This window comes from Varanus komodoensis, unplaced genomic scaffold, assembly GCF_004798865.1.
Source record: "Varanus komodoensis strain SLA01 unplaced genomic scaffold, ASM479886v1 scaffold75, whole genome shotgun sequence".
In the NCBI taxonomy this organism is placed as follows: Eukaryota; Metazoa; Chordata; class Lepidosauria; order Squamata; family Varanidae; genus Varanus; species Varanus komodoensis.
The window spans coordinates 784,136-806,485 of NW_025336416.1; the positions used below are offsets into that span (position 1 = coordinate 784,136).

A 22,350-nucleotide genomic window follows, 5' to 3' on the forward strand; every position below is an offset into this window, starting at 1 on the left:
GGAGGATGAGAAAAATGAAGAGCCTGGCCATAGACATGAGGTTTTTCCTTTCCCACCCATTATGTGCCATCAATCCTAACATTCCGATTGCACCAGAAAGAGAAATGGAATGTTTGTAGCCAACCCATCCTTTACGTAATGCTTTGAATGTCTTCGATATTTTAGGGGTTTCCTCCTGGCACCACCTCTAAGTCTGTGGGAGGTCTTACCCTGGCACTGGCATCTTATTAGTGGATGGAGAAGTGCAGAGAAGAAGGCAACTAATGACAGTTTCAGGCTAATGGTGCATGAATGCAGTAATCTTAGTTGGTTATTATCGCCCCCAGAAAAGAGATGGGTCGTGACCATAATTGCTTAAATAACAGGGAGAAAACAAGTTTGTGATGAGCTTGTAGAGAAAGGTGCTTGGGAATGCTACCTCTCCGCTGCACTCTGGGAGACTGTATTGTAATGAAGCATACTTTCCACTGATGGTGCATGGAGATGATGTTAGCTGGAGGAATGGCCAGTTTTTCAAGTAGTTCATTAACTCATTATGACATTAGAGGTCAAGTAGTTTAACCAACAGCATCTCTCTTATTTCTGCTCTCACTTGTTCTTGTACTTGTTACCACTGTCACGAGCCCAGTCGTTTCACCATAATGTTATCTATATTTTGTCATCAAAATATTTGGATCTAAATAAATAAATTAAGGATTTTTTCATTTCATTTGGTTTCTATCCCACTCCACAGCTGAATTATCCAGGTGGCTTACAACGGTGCAAACCTCCCCCTCCAAAACAGTAAAAAGTAAATATCATAAAAACAAAGCATCATTAAAATAAATTTAAATAACTGAAATATGCAGTAAAACTGAAAAAATAAAATCACCTTGGATGAGTAATCCCCTCAAGGCCCTCAAACTGAATGTATCTGTAAAAACTTCAGCACAGAGAGCTGTCTTACCTGGTGCCGAAAAGAGGGCAGATTTGGTGCCAGGTGGGCCTCAATGGGAAGATTGTTCCATAGATGGGAGGCCACTACAGAGAAGGCCGTTCCCCTTGTTGTCAGCCTTGGAACTGGCATTCAGAGGAAGGTCCCAGAGGCTGAGCGCAGTGTCCAAATGAGTTGCAGCTGGGATAGGGCAGGGTACCACACTAGGAAAGTGGAAGGCAGAAGAAGAAAAGGACAAAACCCCAAGTCTTCTTGAACTCCTATCTCATAAATGATCATGAGGAGATGAGTAGTATAATTGCCTTTCCTACAAATCAAAGTCAAATCTAAGTCAGTCCTAGAGGAGATCAACCCTGACTGCTCCTTCGAAGGCCAGATACTGAAGATGAAACTCAAATACTTTGGCCACCTAATGAGAAGGAAGGATTCCCTGGAGAAGAGCCTAATGCTGGAAACAATAGATGGCAAAAGAAGAAGGGGATGGCAGAGAATGAGGTGGCTAGATGGAGTCACTGAAGTAGTTGGCATGAGCTTAAATGGACTCCGAGAGATGGTCCATAAGATCATAAATCATAGGATCAGAGAATCACAGAGTAGTAGAGTTAGAAGGGGCCAGAAGGACATCAGGTCCAACCCCTGCTATTGAAGGACACTAAGTTACACCATCCCATTTAGATGACTGTTCAAATGCTTATTGGATGTCTCCAGCAAGGGAGAGCCCACAACTTCCTCAGGTAAGAGTTTCCATTGTCGTACTGCTCTGACAGTGGGGAAATTCTTCCTGATGTCTTGTCTACATCTGGTATCTTTTAACTTAAATCTGTTATTCCATGTCCTGCACTCTGGAACGAATGAGAAGAGATCTTGTCCTTCCTTGTTGTGACAGTCTTTGAGGTACTTGTAGCTATCATATCACCCTTCAGTCTTCTCTTCCTGAGGATGAAGATGCCTAGTTCTCCCAATCTTTCCTCATAGATCTTTGCCTCCAGTCCCCGAATCATCCTTGTTACCCTCCTCTGTACCCTTTCTAGCTTTTCTGCATCTATTTAAGTTCTTGGAAAGATGAATTTAACATGGAGGAAAAGACATCCATCAGCTTCAAGATCCTTTCCATTGCTGGAACTGAATGTTCCCCTTTCTAGTGTTTTGCGCTTCCCAAGCTGGTGGTAGTCAACATTTTCAGAACCATTATCATAGGGCTGGATGGGTTTTTACAGTGTGGTTATTCCAACAGGGCTTGGGTAAAGTTTTCTGGATGTTCTAGATGTTTTCCTGAGCTTTTAAAGTAAGGAGTGTGAGCAGTCCCACCACCAGCTCCTGGACTTTCATGGTAGAATCTGTTTGTTTCTAACAGCTGTTCATTCTGTTTCTTTGTAGCTTGCACTTTTATCTTATGCAGTACCATGCTGATTTATGTAAGCCACCTTATGTGCTTTCCCAGGAAGGGCATTCCACATTATGAGTCCTTCTACTACTAATAATCCATGCCTTTTCATTGTATGATGGATTTTATATTCATTCATATGCACTCTTGTGTGCATTGTTTGGTCTGTATGGGGAAAAGCCGTATGATAAAGGCAGCAATATGCAACTGGGGCAGGGGCTGAGAATTTGGGTTTGCAGAGCTCCGAGGGAGTCTGAGCTATATTGGTTCATGAAGGGAGTTCTAGCAATCCATACTGGTATGTTCCACTGTATTTCTGATTGTGAGGAAACTCATGCATCCTAGATGGAGCTTCTCCAAATTAGGGAAGAAGGTGGTTGTTACCTGCAATGTTCTGGCCAATTCTAGATGATTGGCAACCCTGTTTCCATGATTGGGCTGCACTGTATGACTCAGGGAAGGTTTTCCTTATTACCACTTCTGTTGCAGATGGTTTGGGAAGTGGGAGTGTGGTCAAACACCCCACAAATAGCAGTCATTTCTGTGTGGGCCAGGATTGGAGCTCTGGCAAATTCAGGGTAGTACAAAGTGTGCTATACTTGGAAACTGAACTTCCTGTTCAAAACTTTTAGAGAAACTACCTAAGAACCTCATAGGAGTAATAGAGGTCTCACAGAGATGCAGCACCTGTACTTTTCGATGAACAAGGATGTTGTGTCAGCTCCAGGGCATATGCAGAGGTGTCTACAGCTGGAGCATCGGGAGCACGAATGATGGAGCTGGGTGGAGGTTTTGGTGAGATGCAATGCAGCCAGATGGAAACGCAGAGTTCAGCTACCCGGCTAAGGATAACAGGACCAGAGGCAAGAATGGAGTCAGATACTGCCAAGGCATGGCTGGACCAGAGGCAAAGGTGAAGGTAAAGCTGGAAACAAGCACAGGCAACAAACCAACAAGACAGGGGAGAACCGGAGGTTAAGGCAAGGTCAGGCAGGATTTGGCAATGGCGTGGCAGGTCCAGAGGCAAGGAACAGATAAAGACAGTGTAGACCTGGGGCAGCCAGCAAGGAAATGCGTGTTGTTGTGGCTAGACTGGGAAGGACTGAGTGGCCGTCTATAGCTCTTCCTGCAACTTCCAGCAGGTGCCAACCCCTGCAAGCAGCTATGGGCTTGATACCAGTCTTGCAAGTACTTGCAAGGTGAACCAGGGGACCTGGTACCGTAGAGCTGCAGTGCTCTGCAGAGCTTGGCACACTGACATATTTTATCATTCACACACTATAATGGACACTCCATTAAATGTAACATCTCCTCTTCCCATCGCATTTCTATCCCACCTTGTCTTCCTTGTGAGGAACACAGAGGGGCTTACGTAGCTCCCTTTCCTTCTCACAACAACAACCCAGTGAGGTAGGTTAGACTGAGAGTGAGTGACTGGCCCAGTGAGCCACCCAGTCAGCCTCATGGCCACATGGGAGCTAGAACTCTGGACCTGGAGCACCTTAACCACCACCCCACCCCACCTACCACCCATCTTGCCTTTCAGGCGCTTTTTGGTTTCTTATACTTTTTGTACAATCTTGGTACTGGGCTTCTTGCATGCACTGAGTCTTGTCTTCTGCCTCTGCAAGTTTGAGTCCCTTGGATTGATATGGATTCATTCATTCACATGACCAAGCTCTCATGCCTGTGATGCTGCCCTGGGGCAAAGTCACCCCCAGCTTGCATCAGGGGGCTGCACTTACTGGAACGCAAGCAGGTTACTTCATGATCAAATATTTCCAGGTGTAACGCAGATGCATTTACCTGTGAATAATCCCCACTGTATGCAGAAGGACCTCCTTCCGAATAAGTATTCATAGGATCATAGGGTTAATATTTCAGTTTAAATTCTGTTGTCCAACCTTAACTGAAGTAGATTCCCCCCTCTGCCCCCCAGGTAGAGAATCACACAGCAGGATTTGTCTATTGATCATTGGAGAGGAGAATTCAGTGTGCGTCTGTGCACAGTCGATTCCAACTGATTATTACTTACTATTCTGATTCTCCCAGAAGGGATATTTTTGTGTTCTTACATTCTTAAATAAGCTTTTCAGTGCATATTGTCCCCAGGTTGAAAGAAGCAGGATGACAGCTCAGCAGTAATATTACTCCACTGGCCAGAAAACGTCTGGGCTTGGGGAGTTTTGCTTTCACAAGTGATGCTTCCTGTTGGTGCAATGTGCATTGAGCTATGTTTCTAGTTCCTGTTTTCATCACTCCCACTAGATGAGGGTTAGACAACTTTTGGCCCTGCCAAGGTCAGGCGAGGTGATGGGCTGTGAACTGCACACACCTTCGTGCATTTAGACCACAGGAACCCACAATCCTCTGCGCACACCCACTACACACTCTGTCCTTCCCGTGGAATTTCATGCAGATTTTCTCAAATCAGTGCAACAGTTGAGAGCATCTTTGACATGTATACTTTCTTCTCCTGTTGATGAAAGCACATCTGTGTGCATTTTTCAAAAGTATGCCTTTTTCCATGTGCATTTTTTAGATGCAAGCATGCCGGTGATCACAGGCCGGGAGGAGCAAAGCTCGCTGTTTGATTTGGAGTCAGGCTGGATTGAGCTTTGCGGTGGAAGTTTGGTGATGAAAGTTTTGCTGAGTTGTGTGCTCTCAACAGGAGTCCTGCTCTGCTGGGCAACATAGCTAACAAGAATGATGCTCACTTTCCCCAGTGATTCTGTGATTATGCTGGAAACAGCAGGAAGAGCGTCGTCCCTGACTGTGCTCTTCACTAGCATAACTGTGTCTGCTGTAGAAATGGCACAGCATGGAGACAGGCACCTGGGAGAGAAGGCACCTGCGGCAGGTGTGTGGCTGCGGGTTGCCCAGCCCTGCACACACAACCTGAGCCACAGCGCTGTTTTCTATCAGATGACAGCTGAAGGATGTGTTTAGTAAAAGTGACTTCCCCTTCCCCTGCTTGAAAGGGGAAAGGGGGGTTGCTGATAAACGTACAGTTTTGTAGAGGCACTGTATAAATGCAGGTGTGGATAGATTTGAACAAGCCTTATGAAATGTGTTATGTAAATGCAAGGGGTTATTGTGCGTTTTTGCTATGCTACAGCAGAAGCTGAGTGCAGACACTTGTCGAAATGACATAGAGATAGTTTACTTGTCCCATGGCTAGTTGGCAATGGAATGGATAGAGGAAAGAGGCTGCTGTTGTTTATTCAGGATGCAAGATGGGCCAAGGTGCAGCTCATTCTTATGCAAACTGACTTTAAAATCAGTGTCTCTCTCTTTGGTGGGGTTTACTCTCATGTTCAGTGGACTCTGGGGGATGGTGGAGGACAGGAAGGCCTGGAGGAATGTTGTCCATGGACTCGCGATGGGTCGGACACGACTTCGCGACTAACAACAACTACAACTCCCATGAAACTGGCACATGGAATTGGTGCCAGATGGCCCTTCCCTTGCTGCACTAGGTACTATGAATAGTTGTGCTGGACTGCAATTCCCACCAGCCCCAGCCAGCATGGACATGGACTCTGCTGGCTGGGCATGATGGGAATTGTAGCCTGTCACATCTGGAGTCAGGGGAAGCTTGCTTAAAGCAAAGGCTATGGAAGTGTCTGCTCTGTTCCATCTGTGTTGCTCCCAAAACAAAAATGATGGATCACCCTGATTGCTCCTAGTCAGGTAGTTAAAATGGGATGCCTCACTCCACTACCTCCTGCAAATTTACCGTGGGATGCAGATGTCAGAAGCTGGCATGGAGAAAGTTGCTCCTTGAAAACAATAGAGAAATGAGCTTGTTTTGTAGAAAACCGCAGTTGGCTATCACTGAGCGAAATTGCCGTAAAGATGGCTAACTTGAATGGGTACTCCAGTTCCAAGATTAAATGAGACAGATCGGCTTTCTCAGCTGCATTGGCTTGGAGCTGGTAATGTCGCCGTTTAGCCTCCCTCCCATTCTCGGTATAGAATTTCATGCCTGCTGATCCAAAGGCTCATTTTATGGTCAGTGAAATATTGGAAAGGGCTGGAGAATTGGCAAGGGGAGCTGCTGGTTTGGATCGACCTTTGCTTGTCCCACCAGATGTTTTTGTATGACAACTGCCTCAACCCCTGATCCTTGTCCATGATAGGAGCTGCAGTCTGACAGGACCTAGGCTGGAGAAAGCTGGAGGCGTGGGTCCTAGGAAGAAAAGGAAGACTTGGTCCTATGCATGCGCAGGCAGGGAAAAAAGTCCTACAACTGCAAGGCATGGTGGGAGCTATAGGACTTCTTTCCGTCAAAAGGTACAGGATTGCATCCTTCTCACACTGCAGGTGGAGCGATGGTCCTGTCAGCTTGCCCTTGGGTCTCTAGATTAGGCTTCCAAATGATAGATCTGTCCAAAATAAGATCTCCCTCATCCATGGTTTGATCATGGATGAGGCAGCCCAGATACCACACATTTGTGAGAGCTTGGTAACAGGGTAGGCCGTTTCTTCCAGTCTGCCCACTGGGATGCTTGGCTCAGCACCAGGGTAGACCTGAAGCCTGGCTGTCTGGGGATGCTGTGGAGGTTCCACAGGAACCTCCTCCCTCATCTACCCAACCCATGTCCAGCTGAGTGCTTGCATCTTGTGTTGGGCCAATGGGACAGGTTGGGGATTTTGTTGGTGTACCACCCACTCCTGACCCAAGAGTCTCCCTACCTGAGCTGACAGAGGCTGCCACAGTTGTGATGCTGCGGACCCACAGGATGTTGTTCTTGGGGCACCTTGACATCCGTGCTGAAGGTACCCCCTCTGAGGTGGGACTCCATGACCACCATGGGACTGCCCAACATGTCATTGGCCCAACACAAGATGCAAGCACTCAGCTGGACATGGGTCCTGTAGATGAGGGAGGAGGTTCCTGTGGAACCTCCACAGCATCCCCAGACAGCCAGGCTTCAGGTCTACCCTGGTGCTGAGCCAAGCATCCCAGTGGGCAGACTGGAAGAAATGGCCTACCCTGTTCGCTAGATTGGTTTTTTTCAGGCAGGTATGGGGACGGCGACCTAAAGGTGGCACACTTGGATTGGTCCCTTTGTCATGGTCAGATCACTGACTGTTGAGAGTTAGACTAACACTGCAAGGGTGGGGGACCTATTAAAATTGTCTGCTCCCAGAGGCTAAAGGATTAGGATGGCTCCCAGACAGCCCTTGGGGTTTTCTGGTATCCCCATTGAATCCCTGGATGATCTCCGGAATGCAGAGAGGACTTGGCAGTTGACATGACAGCTCCCAGGCACTCTCACTGTATCAGAGCTCCAGTCGCTGCACTGCTCTGTGGGTGTGGACTCTGACCACATACGTATGGATGACATCCTCTGACAAAGTACATGAATCCCTCAAAACTGCAGTCCCAACTTAGTGCGGATACAAGGAGCAACTTAAAAGATGTTCAAGCTTCCCAAATTGCATAACTTTCTTACAATGCACAACTGTTCAAAGATGCACAGCTTTTGAAAAGTGCCCAGTTTTTCCCATTCAAATGAACCAAAGTCGGGTCACAAAGGAGAACAGGAGATGGATGACCCAAGCTTTGAAGTATGGTGGAGAATTCCAGTGCCCTTGAGTATTCCTCCGTATTTAGCTCTACACAGGGGCCCTGTCCCCTCTGGGATACACCAAGACTTTTCTGAAATTTCAACTTTCATTAATTTCTAAAGTAAGTTGTAGCCTATTTATCTGTACAAGCATAAGGGAAGCTGTGAAGAAAACAGTCTATCCAACTGCTTGCTAATAAGCAATGCAATTATATAGCTCTAGACATAATGGGAGCAAACGTATATTTTTCATTTGACTGTTCTAAATGTCTTGAAACGCAAGGCCTGTTCTCCAAGACAGGGGCTTCTTAATTGTGGCACCCTCTTGTGAAAACACCCTCCCCAGGCAGATTCATCTGGGCCTGTTTTCTATTTTTTTCCGAAGAAAAAGAAATTTCCTCATTTTCCCAGGCCTTATATTAAATGCTGGATTTTCATTCCCACTAGAATGTATGCGTTGTGGTACTTCTTAGGTCTTATTTGCAAACTAAATTTTGACCAGTGGTTGAAAAGCTTCAGGTGTTCAGGAGAAACTTCTAATTAGGATTTATTTGTTTTTTAAAATCTTGCTAGAGGCCTTCACAGCACTGAACAACAAGAATATTCAGTGAGGTGTTTCTCTCCAGCTGTTCAGCTTTGTCAAATACGGAAATTAAAGAACAATCGTGAGCAGCTGAGTATCGAAAACCCAGCTCCTGAAATCTTCATTGCAAGCATGCTATCTAAAAATCCCTTTAATTTGATTTTTAAAAACTATAATTGGCAATACTCAAATCTCACCTGAATCGTTCTCCAGTACATCTTGGATCTGCAGAAGTTCCAAGTGATAATTTTTATTATCCTGCAAAGCAAATGAAAAAGCAAAAGGCTCAGAAACGATTCTTCCCCCGCTCCACCCCCACTTCCCATTTGCAAATTATTTCTCAAGGCTTCATATTTTTTTCTGTTTATCCTCTTCCATGGAAATTCCATTTATAAATGAGGTTCTTGATCCAGCAGGAGCTATGCAAAATGTGCAGAAGTGCAATGCAAAACAAACTGACAAGCAAACCCTCTGCAGGGTGGAGATTGCCTGAATGTCCACAAAAGCTGCAATGAAACAGAAGCATAGAAACAGAGCGAGTCAGAAGGGGTCTCCCGGGACATCTAGTATGACCCCCGGCTAATAATGCGATTCTTTGCTCTATTACGGCTTGCATTCCTGGACTCTGTTTCTCTGCTTCAGACTGTGATGGGGAAAGGTTGGATGGAAGACTAGCTTCTGCACTGAAACAAAGTATTTCTGGATTCTGGATCGATGGCTGCATTGATGAGATCTTTCCTTGACACTTCTACCCCATCTTCTCATGGGCATGATCTGACCATAGCTGAGTACTGGAGTTGCAACTATTTAAAGATAAAGTTAGGCACAAGCTTAACTTCCCAATGTGTACACAACTATGAGGTTTTGACTACATTCTCTACACATTACCTAGGAGTGCATCCCACTGAACTCAACAAGGCGTTTTGGTGAGCAGCTACATACAGGACCCCTGCCATGGACAGTTCCTTGGAAGTAAGGCGACTTTGTTCGCTGCAGCTTCTTTTGGGGAAGGTGTGTAATGAGTGCAGTCCTAATTGTGTTCTGCTTCAACTGGCCATGTCCTTTTGACTGTAGCTCTTCCCCTAAAGCCTCCAGCCACTGGATGATGGGATGGGCACCACTGCAATGTAGATTCCCCTTCTGTAAGATTGACAGATGGGCATGAAGTTGGAGCAACATTATGCAAACGAAGCCAAGTCCTTCACGTACTGGTGAGTTCCAACTGCCTGGAGAAGCCAATGTTCTCCTCTCCATGGGGCAAGGATTTGCGGACATTGTGCCCTCGGCTCTCTCTCTCTCTCTCTCGTGACCCTTTTCACTCTGCCTCTTCCTTGCCATCTGCTTGGTTTGCTGACAGGCATTTCACTAAGCTGACTTGATTGACTCACAGTCTTCTCCAGCAGAAGCAGCCACCCTTCTTCTGACTAACGCTGTGCAGAGATGCAGCCTAGCTTTCCGCCCTTCAGAAGAAATATGCTAAGCTGAACGTCTGACCAGACAGAACAGAAGAAAGGAGAGCAGGGCTGTGGCTTCTGCCTTCAATTTCTGGATGCTCGTTCGGGGCAACGGTGGAGCTCAATGCAGCTTATTTCAGACTCTGCTCACATCCATGTGTGTGCCCCAGTGCCTTGAAAGAAGCTGGGCTGCCCCTACAATTTTGGAGGCCCTGGGACAAGAAACGCTCAACGGGCTTCCTCTCTTGGCGAGTCTGTCTTCTTACCACCACTGTCTTCGGCTGCTCATCCTCTTCCTCATCATTGCTCATGTGCACTTGTGTGACAGGTGTAGCGCAAGCTAGAAGGGAACAAGATGGCACTGGGATCTACTGGTCCTCCTCCACTTTCAAACAGAACTAGCCAGTGGGTAGTGAAGTGGCCAGGTTTGCTGGTGACACCAAACTTCGTAGGGGGTTAAAACCAAAAGGGATTGTTGGGAGCGCCAAAGGGTCTGATCCAACATGGCTTTTCTTATGTTCTTGAGCTGGGAGACTGGCCATCGAAATGGCCAATGCACTTCAATATTAAGCAAGTGTAGAGTAATGCATATGGGGGCAAAAAATCCCAACTTCAAGTATATAGCGATGGAGTCTGAACTCGCAGTGACTGAGCAAGAAGGGGATCTTGGGACAGTGGTGGAGATGCTTGAGGAAAATGTTGGCCCAGTGCACAGCTGCCATTTATTTATTTATTTGGGAGACTTCTATGCCGCCCCATTCGCCGAAGCCTCGGGGCGGCTCACAAACATAAATAAACTTCCTTAAAATAATATAAATTAACAATATAAATTAAGTCGCCCTGGCCAAAGAATAAAATGAATAAATACTATTAACAATTAAAATGACGCTTAAATAAAAAGGTCTTGCCTGGCACCAAAAAACAAATAACAATGGTGCCAGGCGGACCTCTCTGGGGAGCACATTCCATAGATTGGGCGCCACCGCAGAGAAAGGCCTCCTCCGAGTACCTACCCTCCTAATTTCTTTCACGGAGGGTTCCCGGAGAAGGGCCTCTGCTACCGATCTCAAGGGGCGGGTGGGCATATATGGACATAAGCGCTCCTTCAGGAAACCAGGACCTTGCCATGAAGAAGGCAAGATCCATGCTAGGCATCGTTAGGAACGGAGTAGAAAACCAAACTGCACTGATCTTACTCCTGTTACGTACATCCTTGCTGCGACCACATTTGGAATATTGAGTTCAGTTCAGGTCACCTTACCTGAAAAAGGACATTATTGAGTTGGAAAAGTACAGAGAAGGGCAAAGAAAATGATCAGGGGGCTGGAGCAGCTCCCCTGGGAGGAGTGACTATGAGAAATGGGATTAGATTCTGTTTAGATTCGGAAAAAGGTGAGTAAGGGGAGACATGACAGAGATGTTAAAAATATTGTGTGGTGTGCAGAAAGGAGAGAGGGGAGACATCTTCCTCTCTCTCCCATAACACTTAACACTTCATCCCATGAAGCTGATTAGTGGGGGAGGGGGTTGGGGACAGATAAAAGGGAGTCCTTCCTCACATGGTGCATAGTTAATTGATGGAATTAATTATAGTTAATTGATGGAATTGATGCTGCTGTGCGAAGTGGTGATGCTCGACAACCTGGGTGACTTTAAAAGGAGATTGGACAAATTTAATAGGGAGGCAACTATCAGTGTCTGCTAGCCTTGCTGGCCATGTGCTCCCTCCTTCCCCAGAGGTGGCCCGCCGGCATCCACCAGTTGCTGAGGAGCTGGGCAGGGGGAGGTCCTGTACCCGTCCTGCTGGAGGGACCCTGTGGCCAGCTGGTTTGCCACCATGTGTATGGAGTGCTGGGCTAGATGGACATTTGGCTGATTCAGCAGGGCTTATCTCATGCTCTTAAGAGGAGAAAGAACACCAGGGGGTTTTTTCAGTGGGCCCCTGCAGGGCTCTCATTTGCCCAACGATGTCTATCTTTGACCCTGGCGAATGCATCTCTCATGCTTCCTGGCATGCTGCTTCAGGCACACCTTCCCTTAATACCAGCTCTGATGAGACATCTAGTGATGACTGGGTAAACTGTTTTGGCAGGAAATCCACCCCACTTTCAGCTGGCCCTATTTGGGGTCTGATATGCCTAATATTAGCTTCTTTCATTTATAGGTCTCATATCTTTGGGGGCATGGGAATCTTGCTCACAGTCACACTTAGCCATGGGTTTTGTAGTGTTCGAGCTGGAACAAGTGTATGGTTGTTGCTATGTGCTGTCAAGTTGTCTCTGACCTATGGAGACCATACGAATGGAAGTCCTCCAGAATGTCCCGTCCGTGACGGCCCTGCTCAGCTCTTGCAAATTCAAGGCAGAGGCTTTCTTGATGGAGTCCGTCCATCTCATGTTTGGTCTTCCTTTTCTTCTTCTTCTGCCTTTAACTTTCTCTAGCATATGGTCTTCTCCAGGCAGTGTTGCCTTCCCATGAAGTGCAACTCCCCTGGGAGTTCCCAAATACAGTGAGATAAAATAAAGCCTTTTTTGTACGAGTGCCAAATGCCGCAAAACTTTCTGCAAGCAACCTACTTCAAGATTTGGAGCTTGCGATTAGATTGGCTTTATTGCTCGTCTGCCTTTTTAGTGTTTTTTTTACTAATTATGTTTTACATTTATGTCTGATCCCATCATCTTCTAGTCCCTCCCTCCCTCCTCAGGGCAAGGCAGAGACTAAAACTGATGTGTTTTGGGTTCATTCCTAGGCATGCTTAGATAGAAAACTGTCTTACAACTTCCAGAATTCTTCAGTCTGCATGACAGGCTGGGGAATGCTGGGGGTTGTAGGCCGTTTTCCCCTGTCTAAACGTGTACAAGTTTAGAAACACAGAAACAGAGTGGGTTAGAAGGGACCTCCTGGGCCTTCTAGTCTGACCCCCGGCTCCAGCCAGCTCCACTCATGACATGCCTACCATGTGCACGTCCAGCCTATCCTAGCACACCCTCACCGATGGGGCTTCAACCACCTCCCGTGGAAGCCCTTTCCATACCCTAGAGGACCTAACTGTCAGGAAGTACTTCCTGGCATCCAAATTGAACCTTGATTTCTTGAGCTTGGCTCCATTGGAGCATGTCCTGCCCTCCTCTGCAGGGGAGAACAGGTCTCTACCCACCTCTGTGTGGCACCCCGTCATGTACCTGTTTGTTGCCAACATATCCCCTCTGAATCTCCTCTTCTTCAGGCTGAAAAGATCCAGTTCCCTCAGTCTCGCCTCAAACGGCTTTCCCTGCAATCTGACCACCATCCTTGTGGCCCTACGCTGCACTGGCTCCAACCTGGCTATATCCTTCCTGTAATGTGGAGCCCAAAAATGAACACAGTACTCCAGCTGCAGGTGCACCAGAGTCATGCAGAGTGGTAGTAATACCACTACCTTTCAGTCTAGAAGCCATGCTTTGTACCTTTCTTTAATTTAGCTGTACCCTTTAATTTTGCTGCCCTTCCATTGCAAAGCCATAAGTAAGTTCACTATGTTACAGTAACAGTTCTTCTCACTCCATTCCAGATTCTGTTTTGGACAGGACTTGATGGTAATGCTATTTCCACTCACAGGAACTAAAACGCCTGGAAAAGTTATTGCTTGTAGGCTTCCCGTTGTAGTTTCTGATTAGCTCCTGTGGGGAACAGATGCTCTATTAGGTCTTCAGTCTGATCCAGCAGGGCCCTACTTATGTTTGGATGACCTTAATCGGCTACTCCCAGGCAGTGATAAAAAGTCTGGTGGTAAACCTGAACCAATCCCCAGCAAGGCTCGGCATGCATGTGGGAACGGCTGTTGCTGATTCAAGCACATGAGGTCATTTCCACTGAACTGGTAGCACATGAGGGAGTCATGAAAGAACATAGTCGGAAAATGCCTCCAAGGCTGATTCGGGTCCTCACAAACACGACCTCTTTCACTTCACTGGCTGCTTCACAGGTAGACAGAATTCTGAATTTCAGTTTCAGCTATGTGGTGTCTTAAAGCTGGCTGGTCCTCTGTGTTGGACACCTTAGAGCAGCCTTTCTCAACCTGCGGTACTCTGGATGTGTTAGATTACAATGAGCATGCTGGTTGGGGATGATGGGGCTTGTGGTCAAACCTTTCGGGAGGGCATCAGATTGAGAAAGGCCAGGCTTGAGTAGACCTGTTGTCTTGACTTGCTGCCTGTGTGCAGTGGTGTCAGACAAGCAAATTGATCCCAGAAACCCAATACTGGAGCAGTTCATGGTGGGAAGGGCTATCAATGGCTACTAGTCCTCATGATTATATGTGGTATCCAGTAGCAGAGGGGGTATTCCTCTGTCTCCCCTTGCTGGGCAAGAGGGCACTGTTGTGCTCATGTCCTCTTTGTGGGTCTTCTCTGGACAGCTGGTTGGCCTCTGTATGGACAGAATGTTGGACTAGATGGACCATTCGTCGGATCCAGCAGGGCTCCTCTTCAGTTCCTCGGACTCATGTGCGGATCCCTGTCCTCCCTTTAAAATATCCCAAATAAGAAAGAGACTCTGCCTCCTGGAGCATACACAAGGTCGTATGGTGTATGGAGCTCATTTGAGAGCCTCAGCTTTTCCGTGGAAGCTTCAACTGAAGGTCCTTAACTCAGTTTCCAGAGAGTTTGTCCTAAAGGACTCACCTAGCTCACACTAGTCAGACTGGTTGAGTCTCTCCAGTGTCTCAAAAAGGCATCTTTCCTACCTGAAGATGCTGAGACCTGAACTTGCAACCTTTTGCATGTGAAGCATACGCATTGCCAAGGAGAATAGGAGGGAAAGGGGCAAAGCCTTGGTACATCTGAAACTGGCAATAAACTGGAAGCAGTTGTGTGGCTTTCTGCATTTGCTTTCCTTGGCTCCCACCTCAGTCATGGAGAAGAACCCTCTCATGATGTTTGCCATCAGCTTATTGCATTCAGATGAAAGGCTCAGCTGTCCGGACAACTTTATGCCCAGCTGAGAGCGGTCTAGGTCTCACTTTAGAACCCAAGAGAATCCAAACAGGAGCAGAACAAAGAGTGATCTGGCCAACATTTTGTTCTCCATGAACTCTGGGACCAACCCGCTGCCTTTGGTTAGCCCACAAGCAGGACATGATGGCAACAGCATATTTCCAACTTGGGTTCCCCAGCAACTGGTGTACATAGGCATAGTACCTCTACTAGAGGAAGCCTCTGTGTTATGGACTAGTGACCTTCTCCTTCATAAATTTGTCCAAACCCTTTTGAAAACCTTCCAAATTGGTAGCTATCCCCTGGGACCTAATTCCAGAGTTTCGCCATGCATCCATTCTTCAGTCTTCTAGCCCACAGATGGTAGCCTTGGGCTTGTATAGAGTATGATCAAGCAAAAGGAAACAAGTCTTTCTGGATGCTGAAAGCATTGCTGGAGTTGGTTGCTAAGATCTAAGTCACCCTTTGCCCTGACTTACCAGAGGAAACAGTGCTAACATGTCACCTCCATCATGACATATCTCCCATCCCAATAGGTCTGAGCTCCGGCATGTTAAAATTTTAGAAGCAATTACTTCTTTGTCGTTATCTGTCATCTCACACCACCACCAACCCGCATGAGTAAGAAAACTCTGAGTCATGGGGGTTTGGCATATTTATTCTGCACCCTCTCACGCTGTTGTCAAGAGGAGAGATGGCCCATGGAGGAAGGCGGATTTCCACTGCCATAGCAAAATGGAGGAGGGTGAAGAAAAACAGCATTCTGTACTGACACCACTTCCATTCTTTTGAAGTGGCTTGAATTACCTGAAATTGAAATGGATTGAAAGGAAAGCACACAGAACTCTACATTCAGATTGCACAAAAGCAGAGGAAGAAGACCTCCTTGGCATTTTATTTTTTAGCCATCCAAGAACCAAAGATCTTTGGGTAGTGGACCGTACACTACAACATACAGTGCATACATTAGACAAATAGAAACAGTGCAGAATAAAACCAAGAGGAAGCCAAGAGCAAAGGACAGCAGCAAAGTCCTCTGGCTGTTTTCAAACCTATCCCTGTTGCACTCGTCCCTGCTTATTCTTAGCATCTCATCTGTGAAATTGGGACTATGCTACTGTACAATTGGGGCCTATGGAAGTTTGTGCAGACATAAATTACTATTTCCACTGAGCTTTTCCCCCCCAGGTGCGGAGGATTACAACCAGAGCTCCAGTCTTTCGTTTTATTTTTTTCAGTGCTGTTTACAGACCCTTCCCTGGCTAACTCTCTCCTCATCTTAAGCAGGACAGTAAAAATGCCATTTTCGGCTTTTTTAGTTGAACTGGCTTTCGATCCTGTGGTGTTAATGCCGGACATTGGAAACATGCTGCAATTGTTCTTGCTTGTGTCTGCATTTTTAAAAAGACGGTCATTCTTGTTATGTGATTTTACTGTTCCCTTTGGGTAGATTATTACAATTTGTTATTGTGAGCCACTTTGAGAGGATAAAAATGCAAGAGAAAATCATTTAAAATACGAAACCACTTTTTAACCGTGCAAGATTCTCAAGATTCTCCTTCCAAAGTATTCAGTGTAGGGAACTAATTGGGGCAGATCTTATGTTGTCAACGTCCACCCAAGGGAAACAGAAATAAGTCATGATTCATAAAAGGTTGACTACTCAGGTAATGGAAAGCATTGCTCACAGGGTGCATAAGGGAAGGCTCTGATTTCTATCAGTTTTTCATTACTCACTCACCTGTTTTGTCTTTTGTTTCTCCAGGTTATGGGCATGCCGCCCCTGGGACAAATGCTGGAAAGGCTTTCTGCATGTGCTACGCAGCTCTGGGCATTCCGTTGACCCTAGTCATGTTCCAGAGCCTTGGCGAACGCATGAACACCTTTGTCAAGTACCTCTTGCAACGGATGAAAAAATGCTGCAGGATGAGGAGCACCGACGTCTCCATGGAGAACATGGTGGCCGTGGGCTTCTTCTCTTGCATTGGCACCCTCTGCATAGGAGCAGCGGCCTTTTCCCATTGCGAGGAATGGACCTTCTTCCAGGCCTTCTATTACTGTTTTATAACATTGACTACAATTGGGTTTGGGGACTATGTGGCCCTTCAGACAAAAGGAGCCCTTCAGAAGAAGCCGCTCTACGTGGCATTTAGCTTTATGTACATCCTAGTGGGGTTGACGGTCATTGGGGCATTTCTCAATCTGGTTGTTCTCAGGTTGTTCATGAACATCGAGGAAGAGAGACGGGAGGCCGAGGAGCGGGCGTCCCTGGCAGGGAACCGCAGCAGCATGATCGTCCGTATCCAGGAGGATTCCCAGCACGGGCGGCCACGGTATAAGGCTGAGGTTACAGACCTGCAGTCCGATTGTTCATGCATGTGTTACAGGTCCCATGAATACACCAGCCGGGTTGTGTCCCACCAAAATTCCTTCAGCTCCAAGCTGAACCTCCAGTACTTTCACTCCATCTCCTACAAGATAGAGGAGATCTCGCCAAGCACATTAAAAAACAGCCTTCTCCCATCCCCTGTCAGCTCCATCTCGCCCGGGTTGCACAGCTTTACAGATAGCCACTGGCTGATGAGACGACGGAAGTCCATCTGAACGGATTTGTCTCTGGGGGTTTTGCTCTTTCATTCCCAAGACTGTTGCTTTTTAAAAAGAAGTTCCTCGCGTGAGTCAGAGCAAGGCTCGCGCTAACCAAGGAGATGCAGCAAAGGGAAAGTCATCCCTCCTCTGAGACTCAGCTCTGGAGCATGAAGCATGGACGAACCGTTTTCCAGCAAAGTATGCCTTACGTTTACCCACCTCGGTAGTCAGACAATCCGAGGTCCTGGGAAGAGGGTATCAAAATTCCAAAGTTGCACACACAGCTGGTAGCTTTTATGTGCCGCTGGCACGCTTGACCTAACGAACTCTTTCTTTTCTTCACAAGCAGGTTGCTGCGTGTGTGTGAGCACGGGTGTGTATGTGTGTGTTGAGCGTGTGGGTATGGGTGCGCACGCACAATTCCACTACTAGTGCCATGTGACTAACAAAAGTAGATATTGAAGTATCAGGTATGGGAATTTTTAACATAGGCATTCTTCCTTCGAAGAACTTGGTGTTTTGGCCTGCTCTTGGCTTCCAAAAAATGGGGAGGGGGAGGGGGAAGCTGTGATTCCTTTCTGTTTGTTGAGTCAAGCATGCGCTGTAACCAATTAATATACTGAGTGTATCATGATAAGTTTTTTTTAATGCTAGATTTTATTAGATTGTATTAATGTTTTTTTAAAGGAACAAAGCAGGAAAGGAGGATTGCTTTTGCTTGCCAGGACAAATCCTTGCAAAAATATATTTTAAAGAAAATACAGCATGCATTTTGTAAAACTGGTATGCATTTTGAAAATACAAGCGGAAAACAAAACCCTAGCAATGGAATTAATACTCAAAAGCAAATAATATGGATTTAAAAAATATTTGCTTTCACTCTTCGTTGTTGTTGGAATGATTTGCCATGCTTGCAGAACTATATCCATTTGGGGGGGGGGGTGTTTGTGTGTATGAGAGTGTGTGTGTGGGGAGGAGGAATGCTTGAAACAAAAAAGCATTTATTTTATTATTTTCTGGGTCTTAGTTTTAGTTTCATATCCTATTGAGGTCTATGTTATTTTTATTTATTCGTGTGTCTGTGTGGGTGTGTTTGTGAGTGTGCCAGCGTGTGTGTGGGTGCAGCATTGCCTGCCTAAGAATTATATTTTTGAGAATATTTGGACCAGGAAGGTTTACAGAGGTGGATGTATATTTTTCTTTTCTTATAGAAAAAGACAGGACATTTCCTGTTTTAAATATTATTATTAATAATAAGAGATTGTGTCTCAAATGCTTGTAAGTGATGGAAAGCCCTGGTTGGTCTCAGGAAGATTCCAAGACGGTATTTTGTGTTTTGGCCTTCTGAGAACCGGTGTGCAAGGACTGGCATTCTTTTGCTTGGCTGGTGTGGTGAATGGAAGCAACTGGAAATGTCGAAACCCCAATGCAGAATCCTAGAATCCTAGAATAGTAGCCTTGAAAGGGGCCAAGAGGGCCCCTGCATCCAACCCCCTGCTCAGCTCAGGACTCCAAGTCCAAGCACCCCTCCCAGATGGCCGTCCAGTGGCATCGCGGATGCCTCCAGTGTGGGAGAACCCAATGGAAGATGTGCTGAATGATTACATCAGAAGAGGATTGCTTTCTCTATTTGAGCGTAACACAATAGCAGCTCTCTGTCCTGCTCTTTTCCAGAAATGTAAGTGCTACGAAGCACGAACTTAAGGCTGAGTCACATCTATAGTCAGAAACTCCCAGCCTAGGACTGCCAGGGTGCTGTGAGAAAGAAGCTAATTTAGAAAGGAAGGGCTCAGAAGAGCTCCCTACCTGGATGGGAAGCTTGCATGTTGTGGCTCTGCATGATCCCTCTTTCTGGCCTTGCCTCCTTAGAACTGGTTCCAGTGCCAAGGGAGTAATTCTGCTCTAATTCTGCACTGGATGTAATAGGATCATCAATTTACTCCCTCTGCACAGATGCAACGATTACTGTCAAGGAGGTTTCCTGATGCACTTCTGTATGAGTCACACTCAGGGCATGCCTCCTTCTCATTAATCCATTGATTGCCAGTGCTATCCCAGTGTATGAAGCAGATGTCTGTTCTTTTTAGGAAGCCCAGAGTGGCTTACGTCAGACACCCATTATCTCCTCTCCAGGAATTAATCTGGTTCAAACTTCTTTAGCCTTCTGCAGATTGTGGCTGTGGCAGATCATTCATGCTAGTTTAGAGATGCAGGAAGGAAAAATAAATCTGCAGCCTCTAACTTATGCACGCTGTCATGAATAGCCTCCACCTCAGCCCTGCACACTCTTAAAGATGGCTGCAGGCATTTTGTCTGTGATATGCTGGATTTCATGTTAGCACTGAGCGGAGAATGTTGCCCCAAACTGGCTGCTCTGTTCACAGACCTGCCTTATGAACTTTGCATAATTACTCCTGTGGATTAGCATCCCATGGGTCAAGGCTTGCATGCAAAAAGGGGGCTCTCTCCCTGTCACATGCCCCTTGGAGCACAGTTGGGGGTTTCTGCTAAGTGCAGCTCAGTGACAGTATGGGGGAAAGTGAAGCAGGCTTAAACCCTTTGGTGTGCTAACTATAAGCTTAAAATGGAGATCCCTTTTGAGGAAAGGTTGAAGGAGCTGGAGGAAGTTAAGCCTGGAGAAGAGACAATGAAGAGGTGGCATGATAGCCAACATCAAATATTTGGAGGCTCTGACATGGTTGATGGGACTCAAGTTACATGGGTATTTCAGTGAAACAAAATTGGGATGATGTACAAGCAGATCTCCTCCATTAGCACAGATTAGATCAGAGGTCCCTTGGAAGTTGGAGATTCCATCCCTTCCCCCAGCAGATGCTAGAATTCCTAGTTGTGATGCTGCTCCACGTACGGGCATGATGTAGCTTCCTTCACCTTCGTTCCATTCTCACGGTTAAACTAAGTAGTCCACTTCATTCGCAAGACTCCTGGGTCACCCTTTCCATTGGGCTTATCCTGACAAGCTTCTGAACCAACAGTCTTGGCCATCTTTGCCTGACATTTCCCCGTGGTGCCATAGGCTCTTAAAACATAGATAGTGGTGGTTGTTCCGATCAGTGTGGGTGCTCCTGATTTCAAAAGGCCTTCTGCAGACTGTGCCAGCATAGGGCACTGGGGCCACAGATGCACACAGCCACAGATGCGCACAGCCACACGCAACACTCACACATGTGTAGCTCGCTCATTCAACTCATCCTCAAGGGTATGTCACAGTCCAAGCCTGGCAGGTAAATCCAATGTGTCTCAGTTCTCAAGTGTTTCCAGAATCTTGCCTCCCAGCTCTTATGCCTCTTCTAATCCATTTTCTTCTACTCTGTTAGCTGGTATCTTTTCAGAATAACCCAGCAGGAAAAATAAAATTCTCTAGGAATAGGGTCTAGGGTTTCATAGCGGTGGTGTTTCTAGAGCATCTTAGGAAGTGGGGAGGAAATTTTGAGCAGTGCTTCAAAGAGGAATTTATGATGGTGCCATTCAGCTCAATCCCAGAGAACTTTTCTTTCCCCCACCCCCTTTCCTGGTAACAGGAGAGCTGTGGCAGAAGGCTTGGGGTCTGTGTATACTTTACACTTCTGTTGTAAGGGCACTGTGGATTCATTATATACCAGTGGGGTGCAGTGGTGACCATGTTGGATTGGGACTCGGGAGATCTGGGGTTTAGTACCCACTCAGCTCACTAGGTGACTTTGGGCCAGTCACTGACTCTTAGCCTAGTCAACTTCGCAGGATTGCTGTGAGGATAAAATGGAGATGAGAAGGACGATTATGTAAACCTATGAGTTCTTGCAGGAAGAAAAAATGGTGGAATAGAAATGTAAGTAATAGTAATAATCATAATCATAAATGAGTGGGTCCAGAGGTGCTGGTACTCTCTTGGCAGTTGATTTTTCCCACCCGCACCTTGTTGTGGTTCCCAGCCTTCTTCCCAGACAGCCGTTCCTTTCAGGTGGTGTTTCGTCTCCTGGTCTTTCCCCCTTTACTTAGCTCCTGAGCCACAAACAAATATTGGAGGGATGTCAGGTTTCACATGAATATTTCCAAGTGGCCTTATCCTTAGCAGCCTCATTCTCAAGTGAGTGGCCTCATTAGAAACAAAAATCCAGATGTGCTGCAGTAGCAAACATCTGGAGGCCACCGGTTGGCCGATGGCTGATGTGACGGATTGTGCTGCCCAGCTACCCACAGATGGGTTTATGAGATAAATAACCTTTTTCTCGTACTATTCTTGGCTCTGATTCTGTTACAACCCAGCCTTGCCTTCAGTATGCTGGTGCAGAACACAGCTGGCATCCCCCAGTCTGCCTGCCTAGAGGTGTGTGGAGCAGCGAATGGGGACCTGAGCTTGAGGAAGACCAAAGGGGAGATGTGATGCAGCTGATGACCCAGGTTTGGTTAGATGGCAGCTGTGATCCCAGTTCACAACATTTGTGCAGAACCTGAGTTCCTCTAAGTGTGAGGAAGAGAGGATTGGAGCAGGAACATTGGCCAGAGAGGAGTCAATGTATAATGCAACTCAAGGTCTTCCTTCTTGCAGCGGCAGAAAGGTAATCAGTACTGTGGAAATGAAAGGAACTGGTTTCTGGGTGACTTGGGTAGATAATGAGTAAAACTGAAGGGGAATTGATTTGGGGGATAAGAAGGGTGGCAAATTATCTGGCTTGTTTTCCATGTAATGGCCATTCCTCTGCAGTAGTAAATGTGGGGTCAGAAGGGATGGGTCAGGCCACACTTCTGTCACGTATTCACGACTAGCTTTGGGCAAGCCTTCATCTGGTCCAATGTCCAGTTTCCAGCAATGCCCAGCCAAATACCTCTGGGAGGCTCAGAGGCAAAGCAAGTGTA

The 22,350-nt window shown here is 46.5% G+C and overlaps 1 protein-coding gene across 1 annotated transcript in view; it reads left to right on the forward strand.

Moving 5' to 3' along the window:
- The window catches only part of KCNK9 (potassium two pore domain channel subfamily K member 9), a 92,836-nt gene extending 75,328 nt beyond the window's left edge, over nucleotides 1–17,508 (forward strand). Inside the window, exon 2 of the mRNA XM_044452866.1 lies at nucleotides 16,670–17,508. Within this exon, the coding sequence (XP_044308801.1) occupies nucleotides 16,670–17,508 (839 nt within the window). The remainder of the gene's footprint in view (nucleotides 1–16,669) is intronic.
- Nucleotides 17,509–22,350: the final 4,842 nt, after the last annotated feature.